The sequence below is a fragment of the Carcharodon carcharias genome, chromosome 31 (assembly GCF_017639515.1).
Source record: "Carcharodon carcharias isolate sCarCar2 chromosome 31, sCarCar2.pri, whole genome shotgun sequence".
Classification (NCBI taxonomy): Eukaryota; Metazoa; Chordata; class Chondrichthyes; order Lamniformes; family Lamnidae; genus Carcharodon; species Carcharodon carcharias.
Window position 1 is genome coordinate 17178912 of NC_054497.1, and position 24464 is coordinate 17203375.

The 24464-nt window shown below is 45.6% G+C and overlaps 1 protein-coding gene across 1 annotated transcript in view; it reads left to right on the forward strand.

Moving 5' to 3' along the window:
- The window catches only part of LOC121271595 (protein KASH5-like), a 99256-nt gene extending 80156 nt beyond the window's left edge, over positions 1-19100 (forward strand). The window contains exons 10-12 of the mRNA XM_041177630.1: positions 980-1036; positions 4699-4758; positions 19008-19100. Of these exons, the coding sequence (XP_041033564.1) occupies positions 980-1036; positions 4699-4758; positions 19008-19100 (210 nt within the window). The remainder of the gene's footprint in view (positions 1-979; positions 1037-4698; positions 4759-19007) is intronic.
- The last annotated feature ends 5364 nt before the right edge of the window (positions 19101-24464 follow it).

A 24464-nucleotide genomic window follows, 5' to 3' on the forward strand; every position in this document is an offset into this window, starting at 1 on the left:
TTGGAATTCTGCAGTCATTCTCTGTTTAAGTAATACTTTGCTTTTTTACTCTTTCTGCCAAAGTGAACAACTTCTCATTTTCCCACATTATACTCCATGTGCCAGATTTTTGCCCACTCACTTAGTTTATCTATATCTGTCTGCAAGCTCCTTATGTCGTCTTCACAACCTATCTTTGGTTCCTGCCTACCTTTGTGTCATCTGCAAATTTAGCTGCTATGCCTTCGCTCCTCTCACGTAAATCATTGATGTAAATTGTAAAAAGTTGAGGCCCCAGCACAGACCTCTGCGGGACTCCGCTTGTCACATCCTGCCAATCAGACAAATTCCTATTTATGCATATTCTCTGTTTTCTGCCAGCCAGCCAATCTTCTCTCCAGGCTAATATGTTGCCCCCTACACTAGGAGCTTTTATTTTCCACAATAACCTTTGATTGCACTTCCAGCAATGGTCGCTGGCAGTGGGAGCCACCTTCAATTTGTTTTTACCATCTTCTGTGGAAAGCTGAGGTTAACTGTAATATTGTCTTGCTGCCCTGGCCGAGGCCAACTAACTCAGCAGATTGTGGATTAAAAATTAGCTATCTATTGTATGTGTGATTATAATTAATCACAGACTGCTCCTTTTATTAACTGTTGATTTAGGATTTCACATTATCAAATGAATCAAATCATATTTTTTAACTGCCGGAACTAAAAATATATGATTGCTGCTTGTCGTTTACAAATATGTGAGTTGAATTTCTTTGCGTGGGGCTGGAGGGTGGTGGTGGGGTGGTCTCCCAATTGTCCATAACTTTGGTAGAAGAACCACAGAAAGCTCAGGAACTGGTGCTAATGTACCATTTGGCGTGTTGTAATAAATGATCAAGAGAACACCCATGGAAACTCAACTACAATACTAATCAATTTCTTGCCACAAGACCCTGCTAAAGAGTCTAGTGTGAGTATCTGAAATGTTAATGTTCTTGCTTTTAAGAACCAGATGCACGAAGCCAAGAGACTTATTTCCGTTAAAGATGTCTTGCTAACTGAGGTGGGTGTAAAAATGACATGGGTTTGTTTCACACTAATGTACATTCTCATTGGTTACTAACTATATCAAGTTTCCTGAAGTAGGTGTTGACTTAAGTTTATTAATAACTGTAAATAGATTTCAAAAAATCAATATATTGGTGATTGCCAGTTTTACATCCATAAGATTGACAAAGCTATGGAATGTCATGTTGTCATCTGCTGCGCTCAATCTGGACCAGAAATCTACCAAGTACTATACTGCATTGAGTGACTTTTAGTCATCTAGGATATCTGTCTGCATCAGGCACTACTTTCCTTGGATATGCAAATTGCCATTCTGTGCTGACTGTAGGACCTCAAATGAGAAATTAAGGCCAGGGTTTTCCCGTCGGCGAGCGGGGGGGACGCGGGGCCCGCTCGCCGATGCGTAAAATGACACATGGTGATGTTAGGCGGAACTCCCGACGTCACAGCGCCCCATTTAAATTTCAGGTAGGTGGGGACTCAGCAAAATCAGCTGTGCGCCCGCCGACCTGTCAATGGCCAATTGAGGCCATTGACAGAGTCGTTTAAGTAATTAATGGACCTGCCCATCCAACCTTAAGGTTGGCGGGCAGGCCAGGAGCCCTGGTAGGCTTCAGAAAAAGTATGAAACCTCATCCACGGGCAGGATGAGGTTTCATGTAGGTTTTCAAAAATTTAATTAAAGTGTTTTTAGGAGTTATGGATATGTCCCAACTCATGTCAGGGAATTTTTTTTTCTATTTTTAATATTTTTTTTTTACTGTAGAGCCGATCTCCCTGAGGCAGCACTTTGCCTCAGGGAGATGTGTGCGCACATGCGAAAGAGCGCATTCTCGGGTTTAGGGATTCCCCCACCCCGTCCGCACAGGGAGTGCATAGCGCTTCATGCGGATGTCACGTTGGGCAGGCCTTAATTGGCCCGCCCACGTAAAATGGCAGCCTGCTGGGGGAAAATGCTGTCCTAAGGAACAAATGGGTAGAATTTGTGTTGCATATGCTCTGCCAAGTTCTATTAGGTCTTAAACAGCCTAACCATCAGTCTTTAAGGATATCACTGGAGGTTGGTCAATAAAAGAAGTGGCTGCAGAGGTAGTAGATGCGTTGGTTGTGCTCTTCCAAAATTCCCCAGGTTCTGGAAAGGTCTCAGTGGATTGGAAAATCTCAAATGTAACACCTGTGTTCAAAAAAGGAGGGAGACAGTAAGTAGGAAATTATAGGCCAGTTAGCCTAACATCTGTCATATGGAAAATGCTAGAATCCATTATTAAGGAGGTAATAGCAGAACATTTAGAAAAATCATAATATAATCAGGCAGAGTCAACGTAATTTTGTGAAAGAGAAATTGTTTGATTTACTTTATTAGAGTTCTTTGAGGAAGTAACAAGCAAGGTAGGTACAGAGGAACCTGTGAATGTGGTGTACTTAGATTTCCAAAAAGCATTCAATAAGGTGCCATATCAAAGGTTACTGCATGGTGTAGGGGGTAATATATTAGCATGGATAGAGGATTGGTTAGCTCATTGGAAGCAGAGAGTAGGGATAAATGAGTGATTTTCAGGTTATCAAGCTGTAGTTTCACTGGAGTGCCGCAGGGATCAGTGCTGGGGCACTATTTACAATCTACAATCTTGGATGAAGGGACTGAATGTATGGTAGCTATATTTGCAGATGATGCAAAGTTAACTAGAAAAGTAATTGTCAAGAGGAGGCAAAGATTCTACAAAGGGATTTAGATAGGTTAAGTGAGTGGGCAAAAATTTGGCAGATGGAGTATTATGTGGGAAAATGTGAACTTCACTTTGGTAGGAAGAATGGAAAAACAGTACATTATCTAAATGGAGAGAGACTGCAGAACTCTATGGTCCAGAGGGATCTGAGTGCCCTGATACACAAATCACCAAACGTTAGTATGCAGGTACAGCAAGTGATTCGGAAGGCAAACGGAATGTTGGTTTTACTGCAAGGGGAATTGAGTATAAAAGTAGGAAAGTGTAGCTACAGCTGTACAGGGCCTTAGTGAGACTGCATTCTTGTACTCCAAGACTGCATCTGGAGCACTGTGTACAATATTGGTATCCTTGCATAAGAAGGAATATAATTGCATTTGTAGCAGTGCAGAGAAAGCTCACTTGACTGATTCATGAGATGAAGGAGTTATCTTAGGAAGAAAGGTTGAGCAGGCTGGGCTTATCCCCATTGGAATTTAGAAGAATGAGAGGTGATCTTATTGAAACAATAAAATCTAGAGGGGACTTGTCAGGTGAATGATGAGAGGATGTCCCTTGTGGAGGAACCTAGAACTAAAGGACACAGTTTAAAAATTAGGGGGTTCCCATTTAAGACTGGGATGAGGAGAATTTTTTTCTATTAGAGGGACATTAGTCTGTGGCATTCTTTTCCCCAGAGAGCAGTAGATGCAGAGTCATTGAATATATTCAAGGCTGAGTTAGATTTTTGATCAACAAGGGATTCAAGAGTTATGGGGACAGGCAGGAAAGTGGAGTTAAGGCCAAAATCAGATCAGCTATGATCTTATTGAATGGCGGAGCAGGCTTGAGGGGCCCAATGGCTAACTCTGGCTCCAAATTCTTGTGTTCTTGTAAAGAGGCCCAAGAAATGTTCAGTTTTTATTTTCATGAATCCAGCAAGCAGCTCTTCTCCAGCCTGCCACCAGTGCATTCGAACTCCTCTCTTGAATTGCCTGTCTGCAACCCCCCAAAACCTGACCTATATATGAGAGCTAGTCAGTTTCCCGCCCTATTGGTAAGCTGGGGTACCCATGGATTTCTTGGAGCATTTAAATGAAGGCTAAAACCTAATTTGGTTTGAATCCTAGGCCGGCATGGACTAACACGCAGAACGATTGCTCCATTGACTCTGCCATGTTTTCGTTGGAAGTTGAATTTTTCCCCGACGTAAAATACTAATGAGGAAAGGGAGTAGAAATGTAGAGAGGAATCTGTAAAGCTCAATATTGGATCCAAAGATAGAATTTTGCTACTGTAGTTGTATTATCATTACCAAAGTTCTTCATGTCACATGTCAGTAAATTAATTGCAAGACTTGGGGGTGGTGGCATAGTGGCATAGTCACTGGACTGGTATTCAAGTAACCTAGGATAATCCTCTGGGGACCTGGGTTTGAATCCCACCACGGCAGATGATGAAATCTGAATTCAATTTTTTAAAAAAATCTGAAATTAAAAGCCTGATAATGACCATGAAACCCTTCTGATTCACTAATGTCCCTATGTCCTTCACTAATGTGACCTCAGACCCACAGCAATGTGGTTGACTCTTAAATGTGTTCTGAACAAGGGCAATTGGGGATGGGCAATAAATGCTGACCTAGCCAGCAATGTCCATATCCCATGAACAAATTAAAAAAAAGGCATCTGTATGGGGCTCACAGGAATGTTTATGAAGCAAGAGGCATGAAAGAATGGTAAAATGACGTCGTATTAATGAGAAAATAAAGGAATAGTGCAGTGATGTGTAGGTTAAAGAATAGAATCAATGATTTATTCATGGGTTTCAAATTGGGTTTGGGCAGATTTCAAAGGTTCTGAAGTGTTTTAATATGGAAACGATCTGATACAGGTTCTTCGACATCTATAGCATTGTGTTTCTGAGGCTGCTGTCTATCATTATTTTACAGAGAATAAACCAGTCAGAGGAATTGAAATCAACTGTAGATGAATACAATAACATCATTAAGGTAATATAATGCAAGACAAAGGGCATCAACAAGCACTTTAAAAACTGAAATGAAAATGTTTCTTTTATATCAGGATCAATTTTTTGCTGCTGAAATGTTTGAAATATATTCAGCATGACATGTCTTATCAGACTGGTGAAGGTCAAAAACCAAACTTGTGCTCATCATCCAAACTAAGATTAGAAAATGTTGGGAAAACACAGCTAATCCATCAAGATCAGTAAGAGAAAGTACATTTTTAATGTGTTATCCAAGCATTGGATTTCATCTGAACGGATTTCACTGGCATTAAGTTTGGTATTCATTCCACGTTGAAAATTATTTTTTCATTTATGTATTTTTTAAAATTAGCAGATCTCTGCTGCTCGTAGGTAGACTGGGATATGGAGAACACTATTTCTTGACAATTTATTTTAACTTACCTCTTTACTTTGTTTTCAATTCTGAAGAGTATTTCTAGGCATGAACTATCTCTTGCTTCACTTCTGGCTTTTGGGTTGTTCAAGGATTATCTGGGGTATCCAATAAATTGATTTGCATTGTATGGTGAAAATAATATCATCTTTCAATTTTAATACTAGTAGTTTGCAACGCTAAGTTTCTTTTGCCAGTTTTCTTACAAATATTTTTTTCTAAAAGTGCTAAATCTTGTGGGATATAGTTCCTGGGTTACAGGGGATTGGAGCATAAGAATAAATACATCTTGCTACAGTTGTACAGGGCTTTGGTGAGACCAGACCTGGAACACCATGTGCAGTTTTGCTTCTCATATTTAAGGAAAGATATACTTATATTGGAGGTCGTAGAGCAAAGGGTAACTAGATTGGTCCTTGGAATGAGAGGAATGTCCTGTGATGAAAGGCTGAGTAAATTGGGTTTATATTTTTTGGAGTTTAGAAGAATGTGAGGTGATCTTATTGAATCGTACAAGATTCTGAAGAGGCTTTATAGGTTAGACACTGAGAGGTTGGTTCATCTGCCTGGGGAATCTAGAGCCCGGGGGCATAGTTACAGTTTAAGAGGTTGATCATTTAGGACTGAATTGAAGAGGAATTCATTTACTCAAAGGGTTGTAAATCTTTGCAATTCTCTACCCCAGAGGGTTGTAGATGCTCTATCGTTGAATACATTTAAGGCTGAGGTGGACACATTTTTGATATCTCAGAATCCAGGGATATGGGGAGCAGGCAGGGAAAGTGGAGTTAAGCCATAGACCAGCCAAGATCATGTTGAACAGTGGAGCAGGCTCGAAGGGCCCTATGATCTACTCCTGCTCTTATTTCTCATGTTTTTATGTTCCACAAATGCCTGTCCCCATCTGGTATCCAACCCAAATAATCATATACTTGTGTAAGCCTAGACAGTGGTCTGCTTTAGGCCATAAGACATAGGAGCAGAAATTAGGCCATTCGGTCCGTCGAATCGGCTCTGCCATTCAATCATGGCTGATAAGTTTCTCAACCCCATTCTCCCACCTTCTCCCTGTAACCTTTGATCCCCTTACCAATCAAGAACCTATCTATCTCGGTCTTAAGTACACTCAATGACCTGGCCTCCACAGCCTTCAGTGGCAATGAATTCCATAGATTCACCACTCTCTGGCTAAAGAAGTTTCTTCTCATCTCTGTTCTAAAAGGTCTTCCCTTTACTCTGAGGCTGTGCCCTCGGGTCCTAGTCTCTCCTACTAATGGAAACACCTTCTCCACATCCACTCTATCCAGGCCTTTCAGTATTCTGTAAGTTTCAATCTGATCCCCCCTCATCCTTTTAAACTCCATCAAGTATAGACCCAGAGTCCTCAAACGTTCCTCATATGTTAAGCCTTTCATTCCTGGGATCGTTCTCGTGAACCTCCCCTGGACCCTCTCCAAGGCCGGAACATCCTTCCTGAGATATGGGGCCCAAAATTGCTCATGATAATGTGGTCTGACCAGAGCCTTATAAAGTCTCAGCAGCACATCCCTGCTTTTATATTCTAGTCCTCTCAAAATAAATGCCAACATTGCATTTGCCTTCCTAACTACCGACTCAACCTGCAAGTTAACCTTAAGAGAATCCTGGACTAGGACTCCCAAGTCCCTTTGCACTCCAGATTTCTGAATTCTCTCCCCATTTAGAAAATAGTCTATGCCTCTATTCTTCCTACCAAAGTGCATGACCTCACACTTCCCCATGTTGTATTCCATCTGCCACTTCTTTGCCCATTCTCCTAACCTGTTTAAATCCTTCTGCAGCCTCCCTGCCTCCTCAATACTACCTGTCCCTCCACCTATCTTTGTATCAGCTGCAAACTTAGCCAGGATGCCCTCAGTTCCTTCATCTAGATCATTAATGTATAAAGTGAAAAGTTGTGGTCCCAACACTGATCCCTGCGGACTCCACTAGTCACCGGCCACCATCCTGAGAAGGACCCCCTTATCTCCACTCTCTGCCTCCTGCCAGACAGCCAATCTTCTATCCATGCTAGTACCATGGGCTCTTATCTTACTGAGCAGCCTCCTGTGCGGCACCTTGTCAAAGGCTTTCTGGAAGTCCAAATAGATAACATCCATTGGCTCTCCTTTGTCTAACCTACTTGTTACCTCCTCAAAGAATTCTAACAGATTTGTCAGGCATGACCTCCCCTTGATGAAACCATGCTGACTTTGCCCGATTTTACCATGCACTTCCAAGTATTCTGAAATCTCATCCTTAATAATGGACTCTAAAATCTTACCAACAACCGAAGTCAGGCTAATCGGCCTGTAATTTCCTGTCTTTTGCCTCACTCCCTTCTTAAACAGGGGGGTTACATTAGTGATTTTCCAGTCCTCTGGGACCCTCCCTGACTCGAGTGATTACTGAAAGATCACCACTAATGCCTCCACTATCTCTGCAGCTATCTCCTTCAGAAGTCTGGGGTGTAATCCATTTGGTCCAGGTGATTTATCCACCTTCAGACCTTTCAGTTTTCCTAGCACCTTCTCCTTGGTAATGGCCACCATACTCGGCTCTGCCTCCCGACTCTCTTGAACTTTGGGGATGTTACTCGTGTCTTCTTCCGTGAAGAATGACGCAAAGTAACCATTCAGTTCCTCCGCCATTTCTTTGTTCACCACTACTACTTCTCCAACGTCATTTTCCAGCGTCCCAATGTCCACTTTTGCCTCTCTCTTACCCTTTATATATCTAAAAACTCTTGCAGTCTTCTTTTATATTACTGGCTAACTTACCCTCATATTTAATCTTCTCCCTCCTTATTTCTTTTTTAGTCGTTTACTGTTGGTCTTTGTAGGCTTCCCAATCCCCTGGTTTCCCACTGCTCTTTGCTGCATTGTATGCTTTCTCTTTAGTTTTTATGCAGTCCCTGACTTCCCTTGTCAGCCATGGTTGCCTCGTCCTCCCTTTAGTATGCTTCTTCTTCCTAGGGATGAATTATTGCTGTGTCTCCCAAATTACTCCCAGAAACTCCTGCCATTGCTGTTCCACTGTCTTTCCTGCTGGGCTCATCTCCCAGTTAATTCTGGTCAGCTCCTCCCTCATGCCTCTGTAGTTGCCTTTATTCAACTGTAATATCGTTACATCTGATTCCAGCTTTTTCCTCTCAAATTGCAAGGTAAATTCTATCATATTATGATCACTTAGTCTTAAGGGTTCCTTCACCTTAAGCTCCCTTATCAAATCTGCCTCATTACACATCACTAAATCTAGAATTGCCTGTTCCCTAGTGGGCTCCACCACAAGTGCTCCAAAAAGCCATCTCGTAGACATTCCACAAATTCCTTTTCTTGAGATCCACTACCAACCTGATTTTCCCAGTCTACCTGCATGTTGAAATCCCCCATGATCACTGTAACCTTGCCTTTCTTACACGCCTTTTCTATCTCCTGGTGTATCTTGTGCTCTGCTTCCTGACTACTGTTTGGAGGCCTGTACATAACTCCCATTATGGTTTTTTTATCTTTGCAGTTCCTCAACTCTACCCACACAGATTCCACATCATCTGACCCTACATCATTTCTTGCTATCGATTTAATTTCATTTCTTACTAACAAAACAACCCACCCCCTCTGCCAACCTGCCTATCTTTTTGATAGGATGTATATCCTTGGATATTTAGCTCCCAGTCCTGATCCCCTTGCAGCCATGTCTCCGTGATGCCCAGCACATCATACCTGCCAATTTCAACCTGCGCCATAAGCTCATTTACCTTATTTCGTATACTGCGTGCATTCAGATACAACACCTTCAGTCTTGTATTTCCTGTTCCCTTTCTCATTGTGGTCCCTTTATCTGAAGCTTGAAGTTAGATTCCTAGCCCTTTCCAAACACTGTGTCCTATTTTGTGTTCTGGGGACTTTAATAGCTTCTCCTGGGCTCTCCTTTCTTTTCAGTTTTTCATAATTTTCCATGAAGTTGAATCCACCCCCCCACAAGTTAACCTGCTGCTTTGTTTCCCATTAGTCATACTTCTTGGAGTTTTACCCTTCCCTCTTTCTTGTATTATTTAATTTTATAACTTTAAATATCAGAGTACAGGCACCTACAGTTGTAACAATTTAGAGTCGGATCTTTAAGGAGACATTGTACGATACAATCCATATGAGTATTCAGGTCTTACACTTCACAGTTCCAGTGGTTCGCTCACAGCTTTTATGTCAATTCTACCTTTGATCTCTACACTCCATGCACACTGCCACTAACTCATTGTATGTCAAAGATACAGAAAAGTGACATCAGAATAATATTATGGAGTTAGCAAAATATATTTAGGTTTTCTCAATAACTTCTAATTATTCTGTTACAATGGTTATATTGCCCTCATAAGCTCCATGTTTAGACTACCCTCACAAAGATAATTTTATTACTGTATTTGTGGGGCGTTAGTGGTGTTATGGTAATGTCATTGGACTAGTAATCTAGAGGCCCAGGCTAATGCTCTGGGTTTAGATCACACCACGGTAGCTGGTGGAATTTTAATTCAATCACTAATTTAAAAAAAAATTCATTCATGGGATGAGGGTGTTAAATGCTAGATCAGCATTTAATTCCCATCCCCAATTTTCCTTGAGAAGGAGGTGGTGAGCTGTTGCCTTGAACTGCTTTTGTCCATGTGTTGTAGGAACACCCACAATGCTGTTAGGAAGGGAATTCAGGATTTTGACCCAGTGACAGTAAAGGAATGGCGATATGGTTCCAAGTCAGGATGGAGTGTGGCTTGCTGTAATGTGTGTTGAAGGAATCTTGGTAGTTTCTACAGTCCTGCATCTTGTAGATTGTGCACACTGCTGACACTGTGCATGGGTGGTGAAGGGAGCGAATGTTGAAGGTGGTGGATGGGGTGCCATTCAAATGGGCTGCTTTGTCCTGGATGGCGTCGAGCTTCTTGAGTGTTGTTGGAGCTGCACTCATCCAGACAAGTAGAGGGTATTCCATCACACTCCTGACTGGGGCCTTGTCGATGGTGGACAGGCTTTGCAGAGTCAGGAGGTGAGTTACTCTCCGCAGAAGTCCCAGCCTCTGACCTGCTCTTGTAGCCACAGTATTTATATGGCTGGTCCAGTTCAGTTTCTGGTCAATGGTAATCCCCAGCATGTTGGTAGCTGGGGATTCAGCAATAGTAATGCCATTGAATGTTAAGGGGGAATGGTAAGATTCTCTCTTGCTGGAGATGGCAATTGCTTGGAACTTTTGTGGCATGAATGTTACTTGTCAATTATAAACTGAAGCCAGAATATTGTCCAGTTCTTGCTGCAAATGGACACAGAGTGCTTCAGTATCTGAGGACTCACGAGTGTTGCTGAACATTGTGCAAATATCAGCAAACATCCCCACTTCTGACCTTATGATGGAGTGAAGGTTATTGATGAAGCAGCTGAAGATTGTTGGGCCGAGGGCAGTACCCTGAGGAACTTGACTTGCGATGTCCCAAGGCTGAGATGATTGACCTCCAACAACCACAACCTTCTTCTCTTGTGCTGGACATGACTCCAACCAGTGGAGAGCTTTCCCCCTGATTCCCATTGACTTCAGTTTTACTGGGGTTCCTTGATGCCACAATTTGTCAAATGTAACCTTCATATCACGTCACTCTCACCTCACCTCTTGGGTTAGGTTCTTTTGTCCATGCTTGAACCAAGGCTAAACTGACATCAGGAGCCGAGTGCTCCTGACGGAACCAAAACTGAGTGTCATTGAGCAGGATATTGCTGTATAAGTGCCGCTTGATAGCATTATTGGCGACACCTTCCATTACTTTGCTGATGGTGGAGTAGACTGATAGGGCAGTAATTGACCAGGTTGGATTTGTCCTGCTTTTTATGGACAGGACATAACTGAGCAATTTACCACATTGCCAAGTAGATGCCGTGTTGTAGCTGTAATGGAACAGTTTGGCAAGGGACGTGACTAGTTCTGGAGCACAAGTCTTCAGTACTACTGCTGGAATATTGTCAGGGCCCATAGCCTTTGCAGTATCCAATGTCTTCAGCCGTTTCTTGACATCACATGGAGTCTGGAATTTGAAATTTAGGGCGGAATTTTTTGTTCCTGCTGGCATTGGGCATCATGGTGGGCATGAATGGACAATATGGTGGGAAGGCCAAATATTGGTTTCCCGCCGTTATGAAACGTGTTTGCTAGGGTTCCACCTGTCATTGGCTGGCTATGTTTCCTGTCACTGGATGTCGGGAACTTCATCGTAATACATCTGCATGTCATTCTAAACCTAGCTTACGGGAATCATCCACCCACGCCAAATTTACCACCTACGTCGGCAGGAAAACACGCCGGTGCAGAACATGTCTTGACAAGCGTGATGTGCAGAAGTCAGGACTTAGCGTCAGAGCCTTGCTCATATCGCAGACATCCGAGGAGCAGATGATGGAGCCCAACAACAATGGAACCTTGGAGGAACGTCCATCGCGTGCTAGGTGGATTTTTATGACCTGGTTCTGCTGCGAAGCAGCTCACGGAAGGTGGAAAGTCACGGTTGAGGGTCTGCTTCAGGACTTCAGTCTCTTGGCAATGGTCTGCAACAGATGATCGTTGAAGGGGTGGCAACTGGGGTGTTAGTTGTAAGGGGGGAGGAAGATGTAGGGGAAAGAGCTCTGAGGGGGGGCGAAGGACTTCGGGGAGAGGAAGGAGTTCGGAGTGGGGGCTGGACTTCGTGGGGAAGGAAGGAGTTCCGAGGCGGGGGCAGGACTTGGGGGAGAGGAAGGAATTAGGGGTGGGGAAGGAGGCCAGGGGGAGGAAGGAGTTTGGGGGTAGGAAGGAGTCTAGTGGGAGGAAGGAGTAAGGGAGGGGGGAAGAGTAAGGGCCAAGGAAGTGGTAAGGAAGGGGGAAGAAGTAAGGGAGTGAGGAAGGAATCTGGAGGGGGGAAGTAGTAGTAGGGGAGGAAGGCGCCTTGGGGGAGGAAGGAGGGTGGAAGGTGTAAGGAGAGATGTCCAGGTGAATGGGCAAGGGAGGGGCCTGCCTCCTGGGGAATGAAATGAGGGTGGGTGTGATAGGAGGGAATGGTGAGAATGAGACAGGGCAGAGTGAGCCGGTAGAGTGGGAAGGTGAGGGTGTGATGGTAACGATAGAAGGGATGGTGAGGGATGGTTGATGGGAACTCAGAGGCAGACACAGACCCTGGGGTGGGCAAGGAGGAGGTCACGGAGGTTAAGGTAGATGAAGGTGGGATTTTCGGGAAGGTAGGGAATGTGCACGTTCACCTGGACATCCCCAAGAGTTAAGGGCTGTAGGTGGTAGGTGATGGTGCGGAGGTGGAAGGTGGTTTTCAGGGATGTTGACAATGATGGGGGAAAGGACATGGGTGACTGAGGGAGGGGAAAGGACGGGGGAACTAATGAAGAATGTTACGTGCACTGTGCTTCTAAATCCGAAGGTGAAAGGAGACTCGTGGTGGGTGAGAACAGGTGCTGCATGGAAGTGTGCTCAGCGGGTGAGCGGAGATGCAGGTCAGCTCAGATGGACAACTGAAAGGGAACCCCAGTAGGCAGCATTGAAAATGCTCTGGGTATTGAGATGAGTCTGATGGAGGAAGGACCCATGTGTGCATGGGCGAGTGCTTGCATGAAGCTCCGAAAGGCCCTGCCATACACACACATACCTCCTTCCAGAATCACTCGTGGGGACGGCTGTGTGCAGCTGAACTACTAGTGGGGGTGGGGATGCAGTGGGAGGACTTGCAAAGCCTGTAACTGAAGCTGAAAGACACCATTATGTATTGTTCAGTGAAAGAGAATATATTTTCAGATTATAAAGTGACAAAATGTGATCACTCGTACAACCACTTGTGATCAGAAATTCTTAACTTTTCTAGGCCTAACGCTTGTAGGTGTTACTCTGACATCTACAGCAGGGGTGGAGACAGCCTGTGCAATGGTTGGCCCTGTTCCCTCTGATAACTTCGGCGTGGGTCTTCTGGAGAGCCAATGCCTTAAGGTCCCCAGCTTGCTTTGGCTGTCCTCCTGTGGGCCGGCTGCTCCCTCTATGGTGACAGAGGACGAGGTTGAGGGGATCACAGGAAAAGGGAACTCGGAGGGAGAGGACAGCTGCTGAGATTCCTGAGTGGATGCCCCTGGTCTGTCCAGCTGCTGCTCCTCCTCTCTTTGGGTGCCTGAAGGCCATGGCTGACTCCATGAGGGGAAGTAACACCTGGAGGGATGTTGAGATGCCCTGTTTCCCTCTTGCGTTGCCACTGCAGGAACTCACCCGTGGCTACTGTGATGGATTGCAGGACTGCGCGTATCTTCGCGTTCTGCTGGACCAGGGTTTCCATCTTCCCCACGGAGATCTCAGTGTGCGCACGTGTTGGTACCACTTCATCAAAGAGCAGGCGGAAGCACTCCTCTGACTTGCGTGTCATTCTTTTGAGGTCTTCCAACAGCTCTGCGTGGTTTTCCCCTGCCTTCTGCTGTCTCTCCATGATGAGTTGGAAGGCTGAATCCAGCGGTTTGTCATCGGACTCAGAGTTCAAGATGCCTCTTCCCCAGCACTCCTCCGGATGCTTGGGAACGCGGCTGAACGTGCCTTCCTCTGTTGCGGACATATGTCCAGATTGTGAACCCGAGCCTACTCTAGATCTAGGTCTCACTGAGGTGTGTCTCGGCACTGGTGGAGGGTGCGGGTGAGCACTATGACGAGTCTTCCAGGCTGCCTATTTCCAGCTCTTCAATGGAGGAGGTATCCGCTTTGCTGGAGGTTAGGACCAAGATGGAGCTGAGAGACTGGCTGGCTGAGGGTGTTGACAGAACTCCCTGTGAACCAGAGTAGAGATAATTAGTGCATGGCAGTAGAGTCAAAAGCATTTGCATTGAGTGAGGGATGATGTGATGCAGGATCCTCACGTAGGTGCTCATCGCCGAATTCACCGTCACCGCAGGCACGGTCCACGCCCTCACCACTCAGTGCGATGGCATGTCCCTCAGAATGAATGAGGGACCTAATGGGGACCATTTCATCCCTGGTCTGGGATCTCTCCTTGGTGTTGTCAGACAGCTTCTCCTGCATGAAAACAGATGGAGAGAGTGCAAGCAGGACACATGACAAAGCATGGAAAATGTGTTAAGCAGAGCCATGGACGGGATGAGGATGCGAGCTCCAGAGGATATGAGCCTGATGGAGATGTGAGGGTGTGTGTGAGAGTTAGTGGTGTTGTCCCTTGAGGTGTGAGATCCATGTGGATGTGTTGGGTTTGTGAGTGTGTGAGTTGGGAGTGACGAGAAGAGTGAGTTACCCTGGCAGAACGGATGAGACCATTCATCTTGTATTGGCACTGGGTGGCTGTCTTCTACTGCAAGGTGTTGGCGCTGATCAGCGCTGAAACTGCCCCCCATGCTGGATTTGTCACCTTGCTTGCTGGCCTTCGCCTAGAGTGGGGGTAGAGGACATCGTGGTGGGCCTGCACGGCATCCAATAGGCATTCCAGGGACGTGTCACTCAACCGAGGGACTGCAGTCTTCTTGCCTTTCAGGGCCATGTCTTCAGCAGTCGTGGGCTGGAAGCATTGAGCAGTGTGCGCACGACTGCACTTCAAATATGGCTCCTGGAGTGTGGAGGTGGTGAGGTGATGGCATGGTGCGCAAGTTGGAGGCTGCCTGCCATCGAATTGGCATGTTTCCGGGGAATGTATGAATAATGAGGCAGGATTGGGCCAATACGGCGTGAAAAGCCGCATTGTGACTAGTAGGTAAAGCATTGTTTTTCCCACCCACCACCACAATTAAATGAAATCTGAGACGATTCCACCCTTAGTCTCAGTGGTGGTGACCATGACAACTATCATTGTTTGTTGTAAAGACCCGTCTGGTTCACTAAAACCCTCCAGGGAAGGAAATCTGCCATCCTTACCACATCTGGCCACATGTTATTCCAGACCCAATGTGGTTGACTCTTAACCGCCCTCTGAAATGGCCTAGCAGGCCACTCAGTTCAGGCCCAATTAGGGATGGGCAACAAATGCTGGCCTTGCCAGTGACACCCACCAACCTGAAAGAGTAAAGAAAAAAAATTGTGAACACAGGTGGCTAGATGAACATCTTCCAGACATGGTTCAGTAACTTCTCACATTCATCCTCCCTTATCTGAGAAGACATTATTTTTTATTCTTGCTTTAGGATAACATACACAATTGTTACAAAAATAAAAACAAAAAAACTGCGGATGCTGGAAATCCAAAACAAAAACAGAATTACCTGGAAAAACTCAGCAGGTCTGGCAGCATCGGCGAAGAAGAAAAGAGTTGACGTTTCGAGTCCTCATGACCCTTCGACAGAACTTGAGTTACGACTGGGATGCGAGGAGTGTGCGAATTATCAAGCCCCACTACTCTGCAGGCCGTACCATTAATTTAAAAATTTCTCACCAAAATGTCCAATTGTGTACCTATACCTCTAGTACTCAGAAGAAGAGACTCTGACCAGGCTTCTTTCAAAAACTCAGAATGATTAATTTATCTTAAAACAAATCATCTTTTAACAAGTTGCAGGTACTGGTTTACACAGAATTGTAAACCAAAAGTATAACTATCTTCCTAAGGAATTCCTCCAGCGCACACACAGACAAACAAAAGACAAACAGATAGAGTGTCTCTGCAAAGATGGGCTTCGGAGAATGGGTGTTATAAAATAAAGGATAAAGCCTGCAGGGTCTTGATGCTGTCGACTTGGAGTTCTCTCCGGTGGATGCCTGGACGTTCTCACCACTGGTCTCATCTTTGCAGGTCCAAATGCAGACTGGTTATGCTCAGATGAGGGTTAGGCAAAGTAGAGAGATAGAGAGAGAGCCTGTCAAGGTAGGCTTCTTTCCTTAGCTTGTTCTCCAGCAAAACTTCTTTCCAAATAAGCAGGTATGCAACTTAAGTTTTTTCCCCTCTGCTATGTGATTGCCTTTTTGTTTCCCAGCTATTCATTAACTAAAGTGTGTTGCAGTGCAACAAACAAACAACTCTTTCTCAAGTACCATAAAGGTCAGGTGATTTCTTGGAAGTTCCAGGGTGAATTTATGAGCTTCTTTAAAAAAAAAAATCCCAGGTTAGCATCCAGAAGAGCAGATCATGCCAGGTCCTTCCATTTTGTAAAAGAAAACTTCAACTTTGAGAGATATGTATCTAACACAATGCATCCAGTAGTCAACAGATAGCTGTTGTCACTCATCCAGTGCTGATCCCACATACATCCCAGGACATTGAGGTATGCAGGTTGTGTGAATTCTCGTTTGCAGAATGAACACATATTGGGAAATGAATTTCAACAGTTATGTGTGAGGTATTACATTTTGTTCAGAAAATGAAGGAAATTTTATATTAATTGGAAAATAAGAAACTAAATGGGGTAGAGGAGCAAAGAAACCTGGGGCAGGAGTTTTAGGTTGGTGTGCGGGCGCGATTTGTAGGCCTGGGAGTGGCTGGGGAACCGACTGCCGTCTGCGATAGGCCCCCAACCGCAATTTCACCCTGGCTGGCCAATTAACAGCCAGTTAGCGTGAAGTGCACGCTGAAATGCTCAGCGGTACCGGGGTGGGGCGGGAGGAGGTGGGTGCTGACGTATGTGTGGGTGCGGTAGAGCGCTGAATGATAGCTCCCTGAAGGCAGAGAGCTGCCTCAGGGAGCTGAAGACTTCAAAACAATGAAATAAAGATTTTAAAATCACAAATAAAATGTCCAAGCATCACAGTCAGTTCCTTGAACATATACATATTAAACATTTTGGCCATAGATTTAAAAAAAAATTTAATAACAGAAACCTCAACCCACCCTTGGATGAGGTTTCGTCAAAAATGCAAAGCCCGCCTGGCAGATTCGCCTGTCCACCAACCATAAGGTTGGACGGACCACGAAAAATTGGCGATAATTGGAACTTTAACAATTTTAATTGTCTCCTTAATTGTCAGCTGAAATATCATGCAAGCATGGGATGACGTCGGGACAGTCGCCTGATGTCATCACGCGCGATTTTGTGTCCAATTGGGTCAGATGTGCGCCTGCACACCGACCTAAAAATTCTGCCCGTGGGGTGCAAATACACATATTACTAAAAAATTGACAAATATTAATAAGACTCTGAAAAAAAACAAGCAGTTAGGTCCATTTTTGGAGGAATATTGAATTGAAAAGTAGAGAAGCTAAACTTGCATTGAATCTGAGGGCAGGATTTTTGGGTCGTTGGGTGGACGTGGTGGGTGGGCCCGAGAGTGGCCAGGAAATGGGCCGCTGCCCACGATTGGCCCCCGACTGCGATTTCATGCTGGCTGGCCAATTAACGGCCAGCCAGCGTGAAACATGCGCTGAAAGGCTCAGCGTTGCTGGGGTGGGGGCGGGAAGACAGCGAGCACTGAGGTCTGCGCAGGCACGGGGAGCGCGTAACGAAAGTTTCCTGAAGACAGAGAGCTGCCTCAGGGAGCTGAAGAATTTAAAACCAAGAAATAAGGATGTGAAATGCAGAAAAATGTCCACACATTGGACTCGCCCACCTAAACATACAAATAATAAAAATCCTGCCCAAGCGTTTTTATTTTTTTTAATTGATATCGGAAACCTCATCCCACCCTTGGATGAGGTTTCCTCAAAAATCCGAAGGCTGCCTGGCCGGTTCACCCACCTGCCAACAGTAATGTTGGACGGGCAGTGAAAAATCACCACTAATTGAAACCTTCATGGTCTTAAAAGGCCTCTTAATTGTCAGCAGGCACGCTGCCAACTCTCATGTATGCCCGCCGATTGAAATATTGTCAGTGGGTGTGCTACTGACTGTTGCAAGTGCCCGCTCACTGAAATATCGCATGAGTGCGCGATGACTTTGGGACGGTCAACGTGTGCTACTTTACACTCGAGCGGGTCAGGCGTTTGCCCCCCCTGAGGGATGTAAAATTCTGCCGTTGGTTAGACTACTTGGACTTGTGTGCGCAGTTTTGGCCACCATGGTATAAAAAGAATATAAAGGCACTGGAGAGCGAGCAAAAAGAGATTTACAAGGATGATACCAGAAATGTGAGGTTTATACATAGCTACCAGGAAAAAAAAAGACAGGCTGAGTCTCTTTTCTCTTGAAAGAAGAAGGCCTGAGGATTGACCTTATAGAAGTCTTTAAAATTGTTATAGGCTTTATTGGAGTAGGCACAGATTTCCACTTGTAGGGAAGTGAAAAACTAGAGGATATCGATATAAGATAGTCAGCAAGAAATCAAAAAGGAAATTCAGAAAAAACTGCTCTACCCAGAGTGGTGAAAATATGGAACTCAGGAGTGGTTGACATGAATAGTATAGATGCATTCCAGGAGAGGTTAGATAAGCATACAAGCAAAAAGGGAATAAAGGATTTTGCTGATGGTGGGTGTAGATGAATAAGGATGGAATGAGAGTCTAGTGGAATATAATAGCATGGAATGGTTGTGTTGAATGGTCTATTTCTGTATGTACTATTCATCAGTGGAAACATTCAAGCATGTTGCTGTCCTAATCTAACACATTCCAGCAAGTTCTTCTCCAAGCCACACACCATTCTGACTTAGAACTATATCTCTGTTCCTTCACTGTTGTTAAACAAAACACATCTCCCTTCCTAATAGCATTGTGGGTGTACCTGCACCACGTGGACTTTAGTGCTTCAAGAAGGCAGCTCACCACCACCACTTCAAGGGCAATTAGGAATGGGCAATAAATGCTGGCTTAGCTGTGATGCCCACATCTTGGAAATGAATAAAATATAAAAAAGCATTCTGATTAAGTTCATTGACCTGAAATGTTAACTTTGTTTCTCTCTCCACAGATAACATCTGACCCGTTGAGAATTTATAGAATTTTCTGTTTGTATTCCAGCAACAGTCACTGGGTAGTGATCAGAAACGAGAACCCTGGCTAATTTTGCCTCTATCTGGTTCAAAGATGTTGAAGCCAGTTGTAGCACCGAGACTGCAATATTGGCTGAGACCAACTAACTCATCACTAACCAGAATTTGAATTGGGGCGCTTCCTGATCTGTATTGTGAGCTATTAGCTGAATAAACTCATTAAACCATCAAGGCTGCACTTCCCATATCTAACCTGCCTAATGAGCTTAAGCCACCCCCTCATGCAAATGTTGGGACATAATATATGTACAAATTTCCTGGGAGGATGTTGGATACCTAGTGCCAGCTCTTGTCCTAGTTGAGGTCACCATTCTTGCTTAGTTAGAGAAACATCTCAGCCTCCTCTGGAGGTCTCCAGCATCACAGGTACCAGCCTTCAGCCAATTTGATTCACTCCCCATGATATCAAGAAATGGCTGAAGGCACTGGATACTGCAAAGGCTATGGGCCCTGACAACATTCCAGCAATAGCACTGAAGACTTGTGCTCGAGGACTTGCTGCCAAGCTGTTCCAGTACAGCTGCAACACTGGCATCTGTCCTGTACACAAAAAGCAGGATAAATCCAATCTGGCCAATTGCCACCCAATCAGTCTACTCTCGATCATCAGTAAAGTGATGGACGGTGTCATCAACAGTGCTATCAAGTGCCACTTGCTCAGCAATAACCTGTTCACTGACACTCAGTTTGGGTTCTGCCAGGATTGCTCAGCTCCTGACCTCATTAGAACCTTGGTTCAAACATGGACAAAAGAGCTGAACTCCAGAGGTGAGGTGAGAGTGACTTCCCTTGACATCAAGGCCGCATTTGACTGAGTGAGGCATCAGGGAGCCCAAGCAAAACTGGAGTAATTGGGAATCGGGGAAAACTCTCCGCTGGTTGGAGTCATGCTTAGCACAAGAGAAGATGGCTGTGGTTGTTGGAAGTCAATCATCTCAGCTCCAGGACATCACTGCAGGAGTTCCTCAGGGTAGCTCCCTTGACCCAACCATCGTCAGCTACTTCATCAATGACCTTCCAGCATAAGGTCAGAAGTGTATAACGTTCAGCACCATTCATGATTCCTCAGATACTGAAGCTGTCGATGTCCAAATGCAGCAAGACCTGGACAATATCCAGGCTTGGGCTGATAAGTGGCAAGTAACATTCATGCCACACAGGTGCCTGGCATTGACCACCTCCAACAAGAGAGAATCTAACCATTGCCCCTTGACATTCAATGGCATTACCATCACTGAATCCCCCACAATCAACATCCCAGGTGTTACCATTGACCAGAAAGTAAACAGGACTGTCCATATAAATACTGTGGCTACAAGAGCTGGTCAGAGGCTAGGAATCCTGTGGCAAGTAACTCACCTGACTCCCCAAAACCTGTCCACTATCTGCAAGGCACAAGTCAGGAGTGTGATGAAATACACTCTGCTTGTCTGTGTAAGTGCAACTCCAACAACACTCAAGAATTATGACACCATCCAGGACAAGGCAGCCCTCTTGATTGACACCCCATCCACAACCATTCACTCCCTCCATCACTGATGCACAGTGGCAGCAGTGTGTACCATCTACAAAATGCATTGCAGGAACTCACCAAGGTTCCTTCAACAGCACCTTGCAAACCCACAATCACTACCATTTCGAAGGATAAGGGCAGCAGATGTATGGAAACACCACCACCTGGAAGTCCTGTTCCAAGAAACACACCATCCTGACTTGGAAATACATTGCTGTTACTTCACTGTCGCTGGGTCAAAATTCTGGAACTCCCTCCCTAACAGCATGTGGGTGTGTCTACACCACATGGACTGCAGCGGTTCAAGAAGGCAGCTCACCACCACCTTCTCAAGGGCAATTAGGGATGGGCAGTAAATGTTGGCCTGGCCAGTGATGCCCACAACCCATGAATGAATAAAAAGAAACATGGTGCCTGGAAACTTACCTGTATTTATGGAATTCTGTGCTTGATAACTTCCTTGGCAATTTTTAACTAACAATTTATATGTGCACTTGGTGTTAAATGCATGTTCTTGCTTTTTTTTCCAACACAGGGATTGAAAGAAGAAATAAATAGATTACAATATCATCTCACATGTGAAGATTTGACAGTGTAAGTTGGACACAGTAATAGACATCAGGGCCTGGAAAGGCCTCAAGGCCAGAGTTTTAGCAGGATGTTTTTTCACCTACCATGGAGGTGAGGGTGAGGTTATCTGCTGCATTTTCACAGTACTGGCTGAGCCATTACAGAATATAGTGACCAAAATTGATTTTTGCGACTGAGTAAACAAGGGCCAGAATTTTACGTTAGTTTTGGATGCATGGCCAACTGAAAGAATATTAAATCACAAGTGACGATGGATGTGCGCTCAACGTCATTACACACTAGTGCAATAGTACGGTGGGTGGGCGCATGTGGGAGTCAGCAGCGTATCCGCTGACAACTGATCAACCACTTTAAGGCAGTTAAAAGGGCAGTTGACTTGAATTTTATGTTGCCTGTGCAATTTTTCATTCAGCACACAGGCAGGCAGCCATCCTGTTTTAGCAATTTTCTCATTCAAGGATGGGATAAAAAGGGGCAGGAACACTGGCTGTGTGAGCTGTTAGGAGTTCAGGTGAGAGTTTGCTGTTTCTTCATTGTTGAGATTTCAGACATTTTCCTCTGGTTTCTTCTGGGGTGTTTGCTTTGTTAGCCTGTTTCTGAGGAGTCTTTTGTTTTGTCAGCTCTGTTGGAGCATTTCTGCTCAGTGTAGCCTTCAGTGTATGGGGCAGTGCCATCTGCATCTCAGCAGATGGGAATTGTGTACTCTGCTGGGGACACGTCCTCCTCTGTGGAGGAGAGCGGCAGAAGGGAGAAGGGTCAAGTCACAGAATCACAGAATTGTTACGGTGTAGAAGGAGGCCATTTGGCCCATCATGTCTCCACCGGCTCTCAGAGCATTTTAACTTAGTACCGATCTTCTGTCTCCTGGTGTCTGCAAGCAGCGTTGCAGGGAGTGATCTGTTAGAGGAAAAGTACAGGCACGGGGGTGCAGGGGCAGCAAGGCGGACGGAACTGCAGAAGACGCCACTATCCTGCTGCCAGAGTGTACAGGCAGCGATCCAGCTACCTGATCATGTCCGAGGTACAGTGCTGCAGAAGGCTGTGCCTCCCTAAAGATGTTGTGACATCATTATGCCATATGATTGGGCCGGAGATTGCCTCCAACCATTGCCAGTGGCTCTGAAGGACACAGTAGCCCTTAATTTTTATGTATCCGGATCTTTCCAGGTGTCAGTGGGGATCTGTGTGAAGTGTCCCAATCAACTGTCCGTAGCTGCGTCAAGCTGGTAACTGATGCTTTTTCAGACAGGTCATCACAGTCATTCATTACCGGCCAGCAAGGCTGAGCGAGCCAGAGGCTTCACAGCTATTGCTGGGTTCCTCCAAATCCAGGGTGCCATAGACTGCACTCATATGGCTATCAAGGTGTCAGCAGGTCAGTTGGGTGCCTTTCTGACTAGGAAGGTTTATCAATCCATGAACGTGAAGATAGTATGCGACCATGAGACCCAGATTCTGCAAGTCTGTGCAAGGTGCCCAGGCAGTTCCCATGATGCGTACATACTGCGACACTCCCAGGTGCTAAACCTGTTTGTGGCTCCAGCTCGGCTGGATGCTGGGTTGCTGGCTGACAATATCCATTGAAAAAGTGGCTCATGACGCTACTGCAGCATCCTAGGGGAGAGGCGGATGAGAGGTACAATCAGAGCCATGCCTCCACAAGGCTGGTGGTTCAGAGGACAGTAGAGCTACTGAAGATGAGGTTCTGCTGCCTGGACCGTTTTGGGGGTTCCCTGCAATATCCTCCAGAGTGTGAGTTGCTTATTGCCATTGTCTGCTGTGCTCTGTGTAATCTGGCACTGGCAAGGGGGCCCCACTTGAGGATGAGGATACTGAGGCAGCTCCACACGCAGGTGGATCAGCTGAGGATCCTGGGCAGTTACAGGGTGAGGATGAGGAGGTAGACTTGATGAGCCTTCGGGGAGGCAGGGACACCAGGGAAGCCTTAATTCAACACTCCTTCAGTTAGGCTGCCAAGGCTTGGCTTTCATTTCAGTTCAAGGGCACCGCCTCCGACACACACATTTCTGAGAAGGCAATGCCATGATCCCAATCTTGCCTCACAACCTCTGTAATAAAGCTTGTTGCCCCTGCTGTCTATTATAAGGCACTGACGAGGCCTGCACCTATGGAAAACATGAGGGACACTCAGGGCATGGAAACAAAATCTTGCTTTATATCTTTACCAGAGTTGCAAACAAAGAACAAAACATAATATGGTTGCCAAAGTTACACAAAAACAGTACATAGCACTGATGAATTGGACCTGTGAAAATGCATGGTGTCTTGAACGTACGTTTACGAGTTCTTTGTCTTGGTGATTCTCCACCCCCCCCCCCCCCCTTGCTGGCAGTGACATTGGAGACAGATAGCTGTCTGTTGTCGTGTTGGCCCTGTTGACATTGGTGATCGTCCTCTGGCCGGCATGGCCTGACCCAGCTCTGCCTGGGAAGGTGCGACCAGTGACATGGCTGGGCACTTTTCAGTTGTTGTAGCCTCGGAAGATGCAGCGGTCACTGGCAAAGGTGTTGGGGGGTGGGAGTGGAGGGGAGTACAGGGGGAGAAGGATGTAGCAGGGGAGAATATGGCACTGGGGAGGAAGGTGTAAGAGGAACTCGGTGAGGGGGGACGGAGCTTGGATGGAGGAGGGAGTTTGGAGCTGGGGAAGGAGTCCATGGGGAGAGAGATTCTGGGGGGAGGAGGCAATCCGGGAAGATGAGGGAGTAAAGGGGAAATGTGTGTGAACACAGAAGGGAGGGGTCTGTGGAGCGAACTGAGGGTGGGTGTGGTAGGAGGGAGTCAGTATAAGAGGGGGCTGAGTGAGCCGGAAGGGTAGGAGGGCGAGGGTGCGATGGTAGCGGTAGGAGGGACGGCAAGGGTGGCTAGTGGGGACTTGGAGGCAGACACAGACCCTGGGGGTGGGAAGGAGGAGGTTGGGGAGGTCAGTGTGGATGGGTGAAAAGACGGGGAGGAGGAAGGACAGGGACCTGAGAAGAAACCTTACTACAACTGTGTTTTTGAAATTGAAAGTGCGAGAGCCTCGTGTTGGGTGGGCATAGGTGCTCCATGGGAGTGCCATCAGAGGGTGGGTGGAGATGCAGTTCAGATAGTGGTAAAAAGAGGAGCAGGGCTGATTAAGGAGCAAAAAGGGGATTTACACTTGGAGGCAGGGGGCATGGCTGAGGTGGTAAATGCATACTTTGCATCTATCTTTACCAAGGAAGCAGATACTACCAAAGTTATTGTGACAGAGTAAGAAACTGTCACTAGA